Raw genomic sequence first — 15,224 nt, 5'->3', positions numbered from 1 at the left:
TATCTGAGGTTCATTTGATTGAATCCCATCTGATTCAAATCACAACTAAGAGGCAGCTTCTATAAGACTTGAAATTATTAACTTGTATTAATTGGCATCATTTGTTTCGATCCATTATCAAGCAGGAAGACAACACATTGGAGTCATGTTTCTTCTTCTGGTGGAGTTTTCTTTTAAACTTGAACTCGTGCAGTCGCTAATCAATCACAGTGACTTTCCGTCTTCCAAACCCGAGGGCCTTGCTGAAGTGTGCAGCCTCCTTCTGCTCAGCATTATGCCAGCTCAGTTCCTTTTCTGACTCCTCTACATGAAACTCAGAGTATTGGGGATAATTAGTGATTAGCTTTGAGACAGCAGCTGCATGCTGTTGACCAGTTGGACACCAGATAATCTCATGTTTGCTGCCTTCTCTCCCCTCCAGGACCGGGCCCCAGTGTAATCGAGCGGAGTCCAGCCCTGCAGCTTAAAGTACAGTGAACGTCTGTGGGTCAGAGGGCTCGCAGCACAGCAGACTGTTGAGCTTCCTGTCACACAGCTCATTACAGTGATGCAGAAGAGCAGTGGCTGGCTGGTGAACATTAACTGCACTGGCCCCTTCATCATCTTGAGGTAAAACAAACTGGTGTTGCTAGGCAAACCCGGCGTGCAGCTTATAGGCGGGGACAGAAAAACCCATTTAGAATCTAATCCTTCAAGATGACATTAACATGCGCCGAGTTTAAGTAGCTTATATAAACGCCCTACTGCAGCAAGTGTTTGGAGTCGGAGCATTTTAGCAGGAATGTTGACAAGCCTCTCGAGGATCCCTCAGAGACATCTTCACTGCGACTTTTGCAATCAGTTTTTCCGAACAAACCTGAAACTTAATTCTTCCTTGCAGAGGCTGGAGTGAACACAAGAAAAATTTAATTTGCTGGAATATGTACGTTTTTAGAAACATAGGTTGCTTAAGTGAAAGACACAGCTTACTAAAAAACTGAATTACTAAAAACAAACCAGTGGTTAGCAGAAACACACAGAGATATGAAAGTCATTTTTCTTGTACGTATTCGCTCCTCAGGTAGAAGCAGTTATATTGTCTAAGGTCTCAACAGGGAAAAGAGGCCTTTGTGTTTTCCCCACAGCTAGTCTGTCATTCCTAGTTTGCAGTTTGGCTGCAAGAGAGAGAGAGAGAGAGAGCGAGCGAGCGAGCGTGTCTGGTACATACTCTCACAGGCTTGTGTTTGCTATTAAACTCACATACTTCGCACTGCTGCATACTATCATTGCACGTCTGTTTTTGTTTCATTCCCTCATAAAGTCCAATCGAAAACACAAGGCAGCCCTTTCTGAACCCAAAAAGCATTTTAAATGTTACTTGTAATAATTATTTAGTAGTAAAACACAAAATGGCTCTTTTGGAATATCATGAATGCTCCGATAGTGTAATAGTGGATGGGTGGTGGGATGTACACTTTGATGACAGCAAAGTCAGCAGGGCACTGAGACACAATGTCAACTAACTGGAGTTCACAAGTCAAAGATGATACTGAAATGTAAGGACACATTAAAGGTCACATATTATACATAATACACTTTACCGTGTTTTTCCAACACTCATTTGTGTCCCTATAGCTTGTCAACGACCTGCTCCACTTTTCAGAAAATGTGTGCTTAGACAGGCCGGTTGGAGATTCTCCCCTCTGTGACATCATAAAGAGCAACCTTCCCTTCCAGGTGGGGGACACTCCCACAGCTAGCGAGTCCGCCTTTCCATCGTAAACATTAGGGCATGTTGCAAGAAAGATACACGATACACCCAAGCCTTTCTAAAAGAGCCACCATTAGCAGGTAGCCACATGGACACTATGTGCTTTTTTCAAAGTGAATGATTTGTTTTGGTAGTTTGTAAAGGAAGCAGAATTATAACAAAAAGCAACATGCCTTTGTTTCTTAAAAGCTAAATGACACAAGTGAACTCTTCTGTACTATGAAAATGTCCGCTATCTGACAGTCAGAGACAGAGCTCTGACATGACTGCTTAATGCAAATACAGTTTAAAACAAGCACATTTAATCAGGTTTATGCAAAGACTGTCTTTAACTTTGTAGGAGAAAATCGAAATTGCCTGAACAGCTGATGACATCCCCTTTATTATCACCTTTATATTTGTGTTTGGTGCTAATTAGAATCTGTTTCATTACCCTCTCTGTAAGCATGCTGACGATGGCATTTAACTTAAAGCACCACAGTGCCTATGTTTAGTCACAGAAGGGCTAATATGGCTGTTAGTGAGCACAGAACATGTAGCTTACATAACAGATACAGTTTGACTACTTAAGCAGTAAACAGATCTTTTAGATTCGGATTGAGGAAATTGAACTTTAAGCATCTTCTCGATCGGGGCCTTAGAATCAGATAGATGCATACATTAGAAAATGTCCACACATGAAGAGGCATGAAATTGCTGAATTAATAAATGCCATCTTTCCAGCTGCCCCCATACATTACAGTTTAATGAAAAAACATTCCCGGCTGTTTAAGAGCTTTTTGAAACCCAGCAAAGCAGCTGGGTGGAGTTTGCCGAGTACAGCAGTGACAGCAGCTCTAAAACATTCTGTGTGTGTCTTGTACAGTATATTTATGCAGGCGGGGGTCCTATGGGAAGAGCCAGAATTAGCAGTGGATAGTGAAAGGTCATAGAGCAGTGGGAATAGAGATCCTGTTGACGCAATCTGTCCAATCATATTTATTTCCGCTGGCCAGAGCCCAGTGCCTACGTCTAGACTTGAAAAAGCAAAATAACTAACAAGTTGCAGGTGTTTGTGTTTAACTCTGCGTTAAAGTTTGTCAGCGGTAGTGGCGGCTTTCAAGTTCTTTCTTTTTGAGAAGAGAATTAAGTACAAGCTCCCCAACAATCTTGATATTGACAGTGAACATATGTTTTCTAGAAACGGACCAAGAGCACTTAAAAAGCGTTACACAGCAGACTTCGACCTGAGTGTTTTACAGCTGTTTAAACAGCAGTAAGCCGTGTCTGCTGCAGTACACACAGTGAAAGCAGGCAGTCAGAGTCTCTGGAGGAGTTGTTTTTCACAGGCCTGTGTGGTATGCATGTACGGCCCGGCCCACTCTGACCCACCTCATGGCTGGCTGGTTGGCATTCCTGCCTCACTCTGTAATTATGGCTCGTCTCCAGACCTCTCGGCTCTGCTCTCCCTACACCGCAGTGCTCTCTTCAGGGCGGGACTTTCCTCCATCAAAAGGCGCACAGTTTTCACCTGGCCATTTAGCTCGGGCTCTAATCTTGACAATGACACACCAACGGGTGTAAAGCTTAAGACTGGGTGTCATTTTTTTGAGATACAATACATAGATTTCGCCGCCAGGGGGCTCTCAATCAATACTACAATAACAAAAGTTGACTTGCAGGCTAGCGGGGAATCATGGGAGTTCTCTCTGCTACCCGGTGAAATTAACTCTCTTCCAGTGGAAGACAATATGTTTACGGACGATGTATCCAAGTATCATGTACATGACGTTTTTAACATAGCAGCCCCTACAGCAACAGTACTGCAGCTTTAGGTAGCAATTCCCCCTTCCTTATGTAGCGGCCTTTGACGTAACATCTGGTGTTTCCATGGCAACGATAAACATTCTGTCTGTCATGGGGGCACGTCCCGTTACAACTATAAAATCACAGTTTTCTCTTGCTTCGTTACCTGTTGGAAATATTTCAGGTAAGTACTCAACAAAAACATGTATAGGCAGGATGTATCATCATCAATTTAGATATTTAACATTGTCATAAAATTCTACATATTGTATGTTTAACGAATCAGGGTCAATAATTTCTTTGTTTTAAACCGTGTTTCACAAGTATTTAAAAAAAGTTTCTGTGGTTACAGCTGTGAAAGAGTCTACATGCCAAACAGCACATTGACACACTTGTAATCTGTTGGTGTGAAAATGAGCGCGCAGAATCAGCACAGGCAGTATTAGATCATAGCTGTGTATAGCAGAGGCTTTATGAAAGATGGCTGTTAGGTTTGAGTTTCCTCTCTAGTTTCTCTCTTCTTCAAAATGCTACTAAATTCTGCCTGAAACATTCGGCAAAACCCAACACACACACACACTCACAAACACACACACAGACGCACACAAACATGAGTGAGGAAATGGATTGACTATCTCAAGTGTTTTTGAAAATCTTGCATGGTAGGTTTGTATCTCAAGTACATTTGTATGATTATTAGATAACCTTGTGTTGTTGTGACTCCAGAGGTTGTACACCACTTTCTCACTTTCGGTCATTCTGACAGACTGGGTCGTGAAAATCATCACAATGGCTAATTACCAGCCATTTTTTATTACATTTACTTTAATGAGGCGATCACTGGATCAGCATTTCAAGAAATAATGAAATCACATCTCTTATTCAGTTGAAATGACCAGCTGAAAAAAACCCGACAGCACTTGTTTCTGTGGAGCTACAGGAAGAGTTAAGTTTGGCTAACGTTAGCATTCGCTAGCTCATGCTAATCAAACTACTTAGTGACTGTTGGACGTATGCAAGTGTGGTAGCTTAGCTCCCGAAGAATTGTTGGCTTATAATGGGTCTCTGTGTTATTCTCTGTGACTTACATAGGAGTTATACCACTATGTAAGTCACAGAGAATAACACACAGACCCATTATAAGCCAACATGAATTCGGGAGCTAAGCTACCACACTTGCGCACTTAGCATACGTGCAACAGTCACTAAGTAATTTGATGTCCTGCTTAAGATAAAATGTATTTACATCATTGAAGATATACCCTATAGAAAACAACATGACATATTTAGCATACACGCTTGTTTGGCAACAAGCAAAACTTTCTGTCCCAGCTGGAACAATGTTAACTTGTTGACATAGACTGGTGAATAATCAAAATACATTATCAGTATGTGAAAGGAAATCTCACAGAGTTTCACACAATCTGCTCCATTCATGCAGCTGGGGGCGCATGACAGGCCTGCAGCAGACGGATTAGAACGATCAGCTGAGTGCGACTCAATACCACATTGTTCCTCGCTGCTCACCGCTTGTTTTTCCTCCAACTCTCCTTACAGCTTATCAGAGGAGGACAGAACCAAATCTCCCTACCTACACCTGCCAACATTTTTTTACAGTCCACTTACCGCCCCTCAAACTGCTAACAAACCACTATGTCAGTGCCAAGTCTTTTGTGGCCCTTCATTGTTTCAAACAATACTGTGGCTGTTTTTAAAAAAAACAAAACAAAAAAAAACACTCATGTTCAGGAAAAAGAAACACAAACAAACGACCATTAAGGAAATCAGCTTTGGGTCTGAGATTACAGAGCACACTGCTGCCTTTGTTGACAGGTCACATCTGTATTTGAGTGACAAAAGACAGCCACACAGCATGCTGCAGAGAGAGAGAGAGAGAGAGAGAGAGAGAGAGAGAGAGAAAGAGAAAGCGAAAGAGAGAGAGAGAGGGGGGTGTGTGTCAGCCTGAACCCATCCTCTATTCACACCCTCATTGTCTCTGCTCCACGCTGATAACAAACAGCACGCAACAAGCAGACACATCTCATCCACTCCATCAAACGCTGATGTTGCGGCCTGCTGAGCAAACAGCCAGGTCGACATAAAAACGCGGAAACGCACCAAAACATTGATTTGTAGTGATAAGCACATAACATCTCTGCTGCTATAACAACTAATCCATAACGTTTTGCTGTACACAGAAAACACCATATTTAGCTTCACAGGAAAAGATTAACGTTTACCCCAATCGCCAAATCAAGACTGCTTCCCTTTTATATTTCAGAATATGTAGCCTGTTAGTCTAGCTTTTTAAAAAGCCCTGCTCCCACCCGATAAGTACTATTCTGAAGCAGTCGTTTTCCGTTTTGCACAGATTTAGCACACAAGATCAAAAAGTGTTTATCAGTTAGCTTAGAGGTGCCCTTCATGCTAAGCTAACCCAACCTACCCATAGCTACTGCTACTTCATACCACACTGACATGAGAACCATATTCATCATTCATCTCAATATCGGCAAGTAAAAGAATACATGTTCTACTATTTATGAAATATCGTATTTTTTATTTATTTATGTGTATTAGAACATTAAAGGCTTTATTTGTGATTTTTTGATCCAGCAGATGTCGCCCTTGAGCACCAGCATGAAACCAAAACAACTCGCGCTGCATTGTTGTGTTAGCATGCTAATGCTAGCGATCTTTATTATGCTCGTATCTTCACACTGCATGTAAATTTACCTGAAATGAGCGTGATCTAGAAACACAGTTAAGCAGTGAGTACAGTATTTTATTCTTCTTTTCTCTAGTCCCTCAATTAAACAACTTTTATTCGCGAGGGGAGGAGTCAGCCGGCCGTCCGGGCGATGTAAACAAACTGAAGATAGGACTCTGAAAACTCTGAAAACATCACAGACAGTGGGACTCGGGTGTTACACCCATTGTAGACAGTCATGACTCACAGAGTTATTTTCAGAGGATATACTTGATTTATATTATATTTAAGTGTGAAAAATCACATATAAAGCCTTTAACATCACTGGTCGGTTCACAGGAAAAGCTCCACCTAAATGAAAATCCAGCACATCATAATGAGCCTATTATTGAACTACCTTTTGTATACCAAAACAGCTAAATATACGTATCGCAGCAAAAACATATCCCTAAACAGCCATTGTGCATTCAGATATTTGCACAGAAAGCACTTTGAATGTACCTTTAAACCTCAAAGAGCCGCATCAGCAGCATCTCGCCTTTGAGAGGGGGATTGAGCAAAGCAGAGACGTTTAACCCTTAGCTGGCCTGAGAGCGTGGTAATGGAGATTAAAAAGCTGAAGATCTGCTCACCTGGCACTCTTGTGAACGGGCCTGTGCTTGGAACAAAGACGGACATGTGTGCAGCAGACGAGCACACACACACACACATCATGTGTTGACTCAACCTATCTAAACATCATACCTGATGCTGGTGCACAAACATTGGTTGACTTTCTGCTGTACCAGCTTCAGCTGCCTTAGGAAATTAGTGTGCAGCAGGAAAGACATTTTTAATTTTCCAGGCTGATAATCAGGTTTCTTTGTGAACACGGTTTATATTTAAGTCTTTTTTAATTTATCTAAAGATCCTTAAATTGTTCCAAAGTGGATGCCCTTTAAAACAGAAACTGGCTTTTTTTTCATATAGTTTGATGTGACTCACCTATGTAAAGAGAAGAGTCTTTCTTCTTCACATGATCATCGATGTAGGAAACACCCAAGGGCTGCACCGGCGTGGCTCCGATCCCCAGCAGGACCTGCGCCCCGATGAGCAACAGGTACATCATGTTAGTGTTGGCCTTTTTGGCGCACACAGCATCCTCGCCCGACTGAGCGTCCTTGCTGCTGGTGTTCGAGCAAATATCCCGACCCACGTCAGTCCTCCACGTCTCCCCGATCTCGTACTGCTTGGTGAGAAACTCGGGCAGCGCCGAGAGAAGAGCCCCGAGCGCCATGACGATCCCACCGCAGCCGATCAGACGCGGCCGGTGTGCTTTGGCCCCGAAGTAGCTGACGAACAGGATGAGGGCCAGATTGCCGATCTCGAAGCTGCTGGCTATCACTCCCACGTCGGCGCTCTGCAGGTTGAACCGCCGCTCCAGGGTGGTCAGCACGCTCACCTGGAACAAGAAGTAAAAGTCAAGAACAAACACAAAACAAGCGTGTTGGAAGGTGGAAGTTGAACAGAGGGGCTAGTATCGTCACAGTATGGTTCATGCAGTCATATCAGAATCAGATTTATTGACCAGGTATTCTTACACACACAAGGAATTTAACTTTGGTGAACTGTGCTCTCTTATGTACAGGTACAACATTAAATAACAATAAACATAATAAGAAAAGACTAATATTTACATGACTAAACATGAAACAGTGCAGTGGTGAATAGTGCAAAAGATGCTGAAGTAACATGATAATAAGTAAAATGCAGTTATGTGACAGATGGGTCAATTAAGATGTCAATTACAGCATTTACATAAATAAGTGTGCGTAGATTGATTATTTAAATTAAAAAAATTATATATACATATATGTATATTCACATATAACAAATACCTCTGAGTGATGAAAAAACTAAGCAGTCACACATGGCAGCGGCCACACCCCCAGTACAGGTTGTGTTAATGCTCACAGTAGTCTGCTATTAATCAACAGACGAAGAAGAAGAAGAAGAAGCAGCCGCAACAAAACAAAACAGAAGAAGAAAAAGTAATATCCAGTGGTGACATGACAAAGCGGAACTAGAAAACCCTCCTCACTTCTTTGAATCCATGTGTTGTGGAGAAACTTCAGGTTCTCAGAGCGATACTTCATTAGAAACACTCATAGAATATTAGGACGGCGACATCACCAAGAAGTTGTAGACCACCAGAGCTAGGCGAAAGAAAAACAGGTGTCCAACAACTTATCCTGCTGTTTTGAGCGTGAAGGCAAATTCCCCCAGCTCCTGCAGCCACATGTCTGAAATGTCCCTAGGCAAGAGATACCCATAATTGCTCCGGCTGTAAAAGCGCTTTGAGCTATGCAAGCTCAAGTTCATTAAACGCATTTACCATACTGTTACACCTCTATATATATATGTAGAATCTGTGAACAGAGATTCAAAACAACCCCAGCTAGCAAGGACCTCCAACTTTATGATATTATTTGATTTGACTGTGCAAGATAACTAATTTGTATATTTACATTTGACAAAAAATAGAACACAGTGCTAACGCTTAGTAATGTTAGGTGTGTATTTTAGAGCACTTGGATCAGATAAATTTTTTTTTTTACAGACGATGCATCTAGACAACAAAAAAAACAGGTATAACATGGCCTTCATTTTTTTCTTTTATATTCCCTTTCATTCTTTTCGAGTTCTGCGTGTTTCCAGCGTCACTCATGCTTTGCCTTTTCATCGGAATATCCTGAATAACAAGCTCTTCAGAAGTCCCCCGCACTGAGGCTCCGCCCTGGAAACAGGCCTCTGTTTCTGATTAGCCAGGCACCAGCAACATTTGCTTCCATGGTGTGTATCACAAAAATGGTTCATCTCTCACATCTCTCTCTCTCTCTCTCTCTCACCAGCTGTGAAGCCACCAGTAAATTCTACACACGCCAACATAGTTGTCAAGGTTATTGTTTAACTGTCAGTGGTCAGAGATTAAACAATGGTAGAGCACAAGTTCAACAAGTTCATTTTGAGGAAAAAGGTTTTTAATTGAATCTGTTGTGAAGCAGAACATGGCTGTGTTTAATTTTGCGGGAACTGTGCGCCATGAGAACCACACTTGTCACATTTAAAACTGTAATAGAAGATATTTTCAGATGTATCCAAAACTGTCCTTGAAAGGGCATCACAATTTTTCCATTCCCCGGCTATAGCTCTGTTTAAAAGTTTTGATGGAGCTCTGAAAAAAATAAAACAGATCCTGCCAACACAAACATCCCTTTAAAGAAGAGAGAGAGAGCGAGAGAGAGAGAGAGAGAGAGAGAGAGAGAGAGAGAGAGAGAGAGACTTCACGTCAACAAGAATGAGCTTGTGGAAAAAATCTCCCATCCAATGTTTAAACATTCCAATTTAATGTACGCAGTGGTGTATGTTTTAACAGGGAAACAGTTACGCTTAGTGCTCTAGGGCCAAATGTGGACGTGATCACAATGATTCTTTGTTTCTAAGTAACTGCACAGGAGGTTTACATTAAGTATGGTTTGCCACGCTGCACATCGAATCTTGTCGAGATACTCGCGCTTAAAACTCAAGTTCAATGTAGTGTTGAAAAGGATGCTTTGCAGTTTCCTCCTCCTCACTTTTTGTTGCTTTAAGGGTGCTTTAACCCCCTCCACTTTGTTGTCGGTGCAATCTGAATGTGATAACTGCTTTTAATGAGTACTGTAAGGGAAAGGGAAGTGAGGTTTTGTAGATTTCAGTTTTTGTTTATTTACATTATTCCGTAATACTATCTGATCACACCATTGGATCTGCAGAGTCCCTCTGCACCTTTAAGAAAAAGCTAAAGACCCAGCTCTTTCATGAATACCTACTAACTTAATGATGATGGTCTCCATATTATTGATGATGATGATGATGGTTTTTGTTTGATAACGACGACTTATAAGATGGTTTCTATACTGATTAGAGCTCTCAAGAACTGCCCTCAATGTTGTGCTTTGCCTCTGGTCACTTCCTGTCAGCACCTGTGTGTCCAATCAGACTCAAAGCTGATCGTTTGCTCTTACTGACATTGTTCCCTTTTTTTTCTAGATCCTTGCTTGTGTTGTTCTTACTCTCTGATGTACGTCGCTTTGGATAAAAGCGTCTGCTAAGTGAATTGTAGAATTGTAGGATTGACCTGAGAAAGGGAGAGGCCATGTAGCCTCTTTATTTTTGTTTTTTCTTCACAGTCTTTTTATATTCTGTCCCCTTATGAGGAGGAGAATTTGAGCACATCAGGCAAGATGCCATTGTCCACCAGAACAGACACTGAACAAGTCTCTTTTCTCTGTCATTACAGCTGGACAGAGTCTGTCCCTCTGTTGACTTTTAGGGAGCAGATGTGACAGCAGGTTTTTCATGCTGCATGCTCTGAACACATCTGCAGTGACTCCTTCACTCCACATCAAAGCGTGGGGAGGATGATTGTCGGGAGCAGTTTGTGCTGAAGAGCTAGGCAAAAGTTGAGAGGATAGAGCACTCCAGGATGAGTCATGACGTCTCAGCCCTTTGGCCGGCTCCTTCTCACAAACTGGACGGCTGGCTGGCTCCGCCCAGCTGGGATGTGATTTGCAGTGTGGTCTCATCCAGTTATTAGAAACAACGGCCAACCTCACGACGCTGTAGTTTCAGTTCTTAACAGACAGCAACACTCGACCACATCCTGTCGTGTTCCAGAAGGACTGACAGCCTCCTGCTCTAAACTCAGCAGTGGGGAAAAGAAAGTCACTGCAGGAGTTAAACCCCTTGTCTCAATGATCAATGTGTTGCCCACTTCCACAAACAGGCCGTCCACCAAGAGGATTACACCCAGAAAAAAAAAGTACATAGGAAAAATTGAGTTGCTTGCCGCAGCCACATTTTCTCAAACTGTGGAAATGTTTAATCTGTTGCACGGCAACAAAACAAACCTCGTCATGCAGTGTGACATCCAATCAGCTAACAGAAGAAGCAGCAGCAGCGTTGTGTGAGCACGAGGAATCCAAACTTTCACAGACTTTCTCTCATAAAAAAAGAGTGTCTGTCTGTGTTCTAGGCGAGCAGAGAAAAGCAGCTCAGTGCTGAAACTTCAGCACATTAAGGTTCAGCCACGGCGTGAAAGTGCTGAAACGGCACAGCAGCTGTTCATACTTGAAAACCTCGACTACTTAGAAACATTTAAAATCAGATTTATGAAGTGTTACCAGCTGAAGGTTGACTGAAGGTTAGCTGAGAGTTCTTTATCAGCTCTGAAAAAGAATTTTTAAATGGCAATACCTTTTCATTTCTTTTTCTACTTTGTTATTTTCAAGCACATAGACAAACTTTATACATTCATGTCCTTCTGTTTACTCCAAGCCGGTGTGTGTTTAAAAAAATGCTTCACATACCTCAACACCCAAGCTGACTGGAAGTCAAAGCGCACGTCTTATTATAGAGTTTTAAACTTGAATCAGTGTTCTAAAAGGTTAAATGATGTCAGGTACCCGCTTAATGGAAACATCTGAATGTCACTTCAACATACAGGCCGGAGGTTGACACACTAAAGGGTAAATTCCCCCGGTTGATGCATGTGAACTATTTATGAGTTACCCCGAAATGAAACAGAATCATTTTCAATCACGACAAAAATTCTAATTAATGACCTGAAGAATATATCCAGCCCGCTCCGGTCGTCTGGGACAGGTCTGCTTTCTGTCCCCAGAGTCAGAACCAAACATGGAGAAGCAGCGTTCAGTTTTTTTTATGCTCCACATGTCTGGAACAAAGTCGCAGAAAACTGCAGGTCTGCTGAAACTCTGTTTTTAAATCGAGGGTGACGACTCACCTGTTTACTGTAACTATACATTTACTTTCATTTAACTCTTTTTTAGTTTAGCTTCTGTTTTACCTGTTTTTTTTCTTCAAGGTTTTGTGTGAATTATTATTTTTTTTAAATGTCCTCTATTCACGGGTTTTCTGCCCTTCGTCGTGATGTCTTGTGTGTTGCACTTTGAATTGCCTTGTTGCTGAAATGTGCTATATAAATAACTTTGCCTTGCCTTGCCTTAAACTAACACAGCTTAGACCCTCAGGTGCTGCATTTAACAAAGTTACAAAAACAGCTCAAAGGGCCTTAAAATAAAGAAGAAGTGGTACAATAAAAAACCTGATGGGAGTTCTGCAGTGCAGTGGATGACAGGAAGCTCATAAGTTCAGCCTTTGTGCACATTGAAGGTTAAAAGACAAAAATGTTAACAGAGGGGAATACATAGCTTTGTGATTGTTCAAATAAAAGACATCTAAACCTGTAGACATCAACCTAAACACACATTTGCTCTGGGATCAGCAAACATCTATAACTGCCTGATAGAAATGTACTTCAGGTTTGTTGCGTCTCGATTTGGGCTCAAAACAAGAATTATTGATATTCTTCGTTTGGTCAAGTTAAAATAAGTAAGACATTGGTGGACCCAGAAATGATTTGTTGTTTTTGGTTTTAAGTGACTGATAAAAGTAAAAAAAAAAAAGATCTTAGGTTAGAGCTTTCTGAGGGTTTGTTTATTTTTCATTTTGTCACGTATCACTGTATTTTGGGTTTCAGACATTTGGCTGGTCTAAACTGACATCAGATTCACACATTTGTGAATAAGTAACTCTGGCTATATTTCCTTTTTTAAATAGATAAATGATTTACCAGTGATAGGAACAATCACAACTTCATAAGATCAATCAATGATGAAATGAATCATTAGTTGGAGCTTTAATGTTTATAAGAGCAAGTCACAGACTGTTAAAAGATTCATCATTCATTTCAAAGAATTTCTTTCTACCATACAAATTCACTAGATTTAAAACAAATGTTTCCTTTATTATCAATGAGCTATTAATAATATCAATCTGTTATCTGTGGTTTCTGTGCAATGCCGACTGCCTGTCTGCTCGCCTGCTAAATCAGGACAATGTGGCTAAGTGTCCTGTGCTGTGAGCGGCTCACCCGAAGCGCGGCGGCCATGACAGGTGAGTTTTGTCCCTTCGCTGCCAGCAAACACTCTTTAAGCCCCATCATCCAATCAGAGAGGTATCGCAGCGGCTCATGTAGGTGGAGCAGATTGTCGCTGCAGCGGGTACCTAATGAGCTGCCCCCGTGGAAATGAGCTGTGTCGAGGAAGGGCAGCGGCTCAGAAAGCCTTGTGTGTGAGTAAATTATTCCTGAGGTATATAGTGTTCAAACTGTTTAAAAAGCAGAACCAATAATGCCTGTTGTAGGAGAATAAAAAAAATGAGGAAGAAAGCTCTCATCCTCCTAACAGACTGTTAACTAACGGAGGGGTGCTTGATGCTCAGCAGGTCCACTAACAAGAGGAGATAAGATGTTCCACTCCTAATATGGCCAAGGCATTCAGGGGGTTTAGTGTCTTTATTTGTGAGTGAGCCGTGTGATTCCTGGAGAATAAACATCGCTAACAGGGAAACTAAACTTGGATGCCAGAGGCTGTGCGGAGCTCCTCTGGGAGACACTTACTTTGAGGACAGTTTCAGATCACTTCAGGACACTTTTGTCCCTAAGACGCCTTCATCAGATCAAATGCAGGGGTTGAGAGTTCTCTGAGACACCCTATTTGAAACCCTCTTTGTTTCATGGATCTGTTTGGTTAAGACTGTGAGTAATAGTAAAAGTGAAAGGATGAGTAAAACTTCCACACAGGGAAGATTTTCAGGGGCTTGACCTTGAATGACATCTTGAGTAAAACCAGCTCATTACTGCCCCCTTTTCACATAATAAGACTATTATTATTAATGCTGAGCGGCGCTTAAAGGTCCTACTTTGGGGTCACTGCTGCATGGTTGATGTACATAATGGGCACAGTCTGATAAATGACAGACACAATGAAACACACAGTTACAGGATACACTGTCACAACTAGGCAAAGAGAAGACAGGGATATGAAACACGTCCTGCAGGCTGAGCTTTACTGTGCACAGATGTTTGTATGTCCTCTCCTGTCATGTGTCTGTTGTTGTTGTTGTTGTTGTTGTTGTTGTTGTTGTGTATTACTTGTTTCCAAAGCGTCAACACAGCAGCACAAAACCCCATAAAACAAAACAAAGAACCGGATAACACAAGCCCCAGTACCTGACACCCCCCGGTAACAGCAGGGTCAGTGCAGGCAGTATGTGAGTGCTGCATGAGTTCGGCGTGTGTACGCACTCACCAGGTATGCTCCGACGGTCCCCTGTGCCAACATGAGGGCGCATTCCGATATCAAGAATATCTTGATATTCGAGAAGCAGGAGGACTTTTTGCGGAGGCCGCCGTCTCCCTCCAGCATGTCCCCCCCGCTGCTCCGGTCCGAATCCCGGTGCTTCTTCACCTGCATCCTCCCTTTACTTTAGCCACACAGACACACACACACGGCGAGTAACAGAAACACACACACACACACGAGGATGACCGCAGGAAGACACTGACTGGTACTACAGTGTTTCGCTTTTCCGCTTTAAAGACTACATTCGCGGCGCTCCGTTTGTGGCTGCTTTCCCTCCCGCTTCTTGAATTATGTCTTCTTACATCGGGACTAGGAAACACACATCCAAACTCCAAGCTCTGCCACTCGTCTGCGTCTAAACATGACCTCCTCCTCCTCCTCGTGGACGCGCGTTAACATGTGAACTCCCTGAAGGTGTCTGCGAAGGCACAAGTGAACCTATAACGTCGCATGTTTCCGTGGCGGAGGTTTGTTTGGTTTTTCAGCTGCAGGTATAAAGAGGAGTCTGGTAGGTAACAGCCCTCTTCCTCTTCCCCTCCTCTAACTCCTGCCGCTCCGGACTGTCACGGTCCTTTACGCACAATGACTGCTCACTGTCTCTGCTCCCACCTCTCTCTCTCTCTCTCTCTCTCTCTCTCTCTCTCTGCGACTCTCCTCCCCTGTGAGCACATGCACGGCCCAGGAGGCGCTGTGCAGCAACTGCACAAGTCTGTACAACTCGCATCTGACTTGA

At 42.4% G+C, this 15,224-nt stretch overlaps 1 protein-coding gene across 2 annotated transcripts in view; it reads right to left on the bottom strand.

The window, feature by feature from the left end:
- The window catches only part of slco3a1a (solute carrier organic anion transporter family member 3A1a), a 40,331-nt gene extending 25,374 nt beyond the window's left edge, over positions 1 to 14,957 (bottom strand). For both annotated transcript variants that reach the window (XM_061035229.1, XM_061035230.1), the window contains exons 1-2: positions 14,438 to 14,957; positions 7,230 to 7,686 (exon numbers count right to left, since the gene is read on the bottom strand). In XM_061035229.1, the coding sequence (XP_060891212.1) occupies positions 7,230 to 7,686; positions 14,438 to 14,602 (622 nt within the window). In that variant the 5' untranslated portion in view covers positions 14,603 to 14,957. The remainder of the gene's footprint in view (positions 1 to 7,229; positions 7,687 to 14,437) is intronic.
- Between the last annotated feature and the right edge of the window lie 267 nt (positions 14,958 to 15,224).

The sequence above is a fragment of the Labrus mixtus genome, chromosome 4 (assembly GCF_963584025.1).
Source record: "Labrus mixtus chromosome 4, fLabMix1.1, whole genome shotgun sequence".
NCBI lineage: Eukaryota > Metazoa > Chordata > Actinopteri > Labriformes > Labridae > Labrus > Labrus mixtus.
Note: the sequence above shows the minus strand (reverse complement) of the source record. Positions and strands in the feature narration are given on the sequence as shown.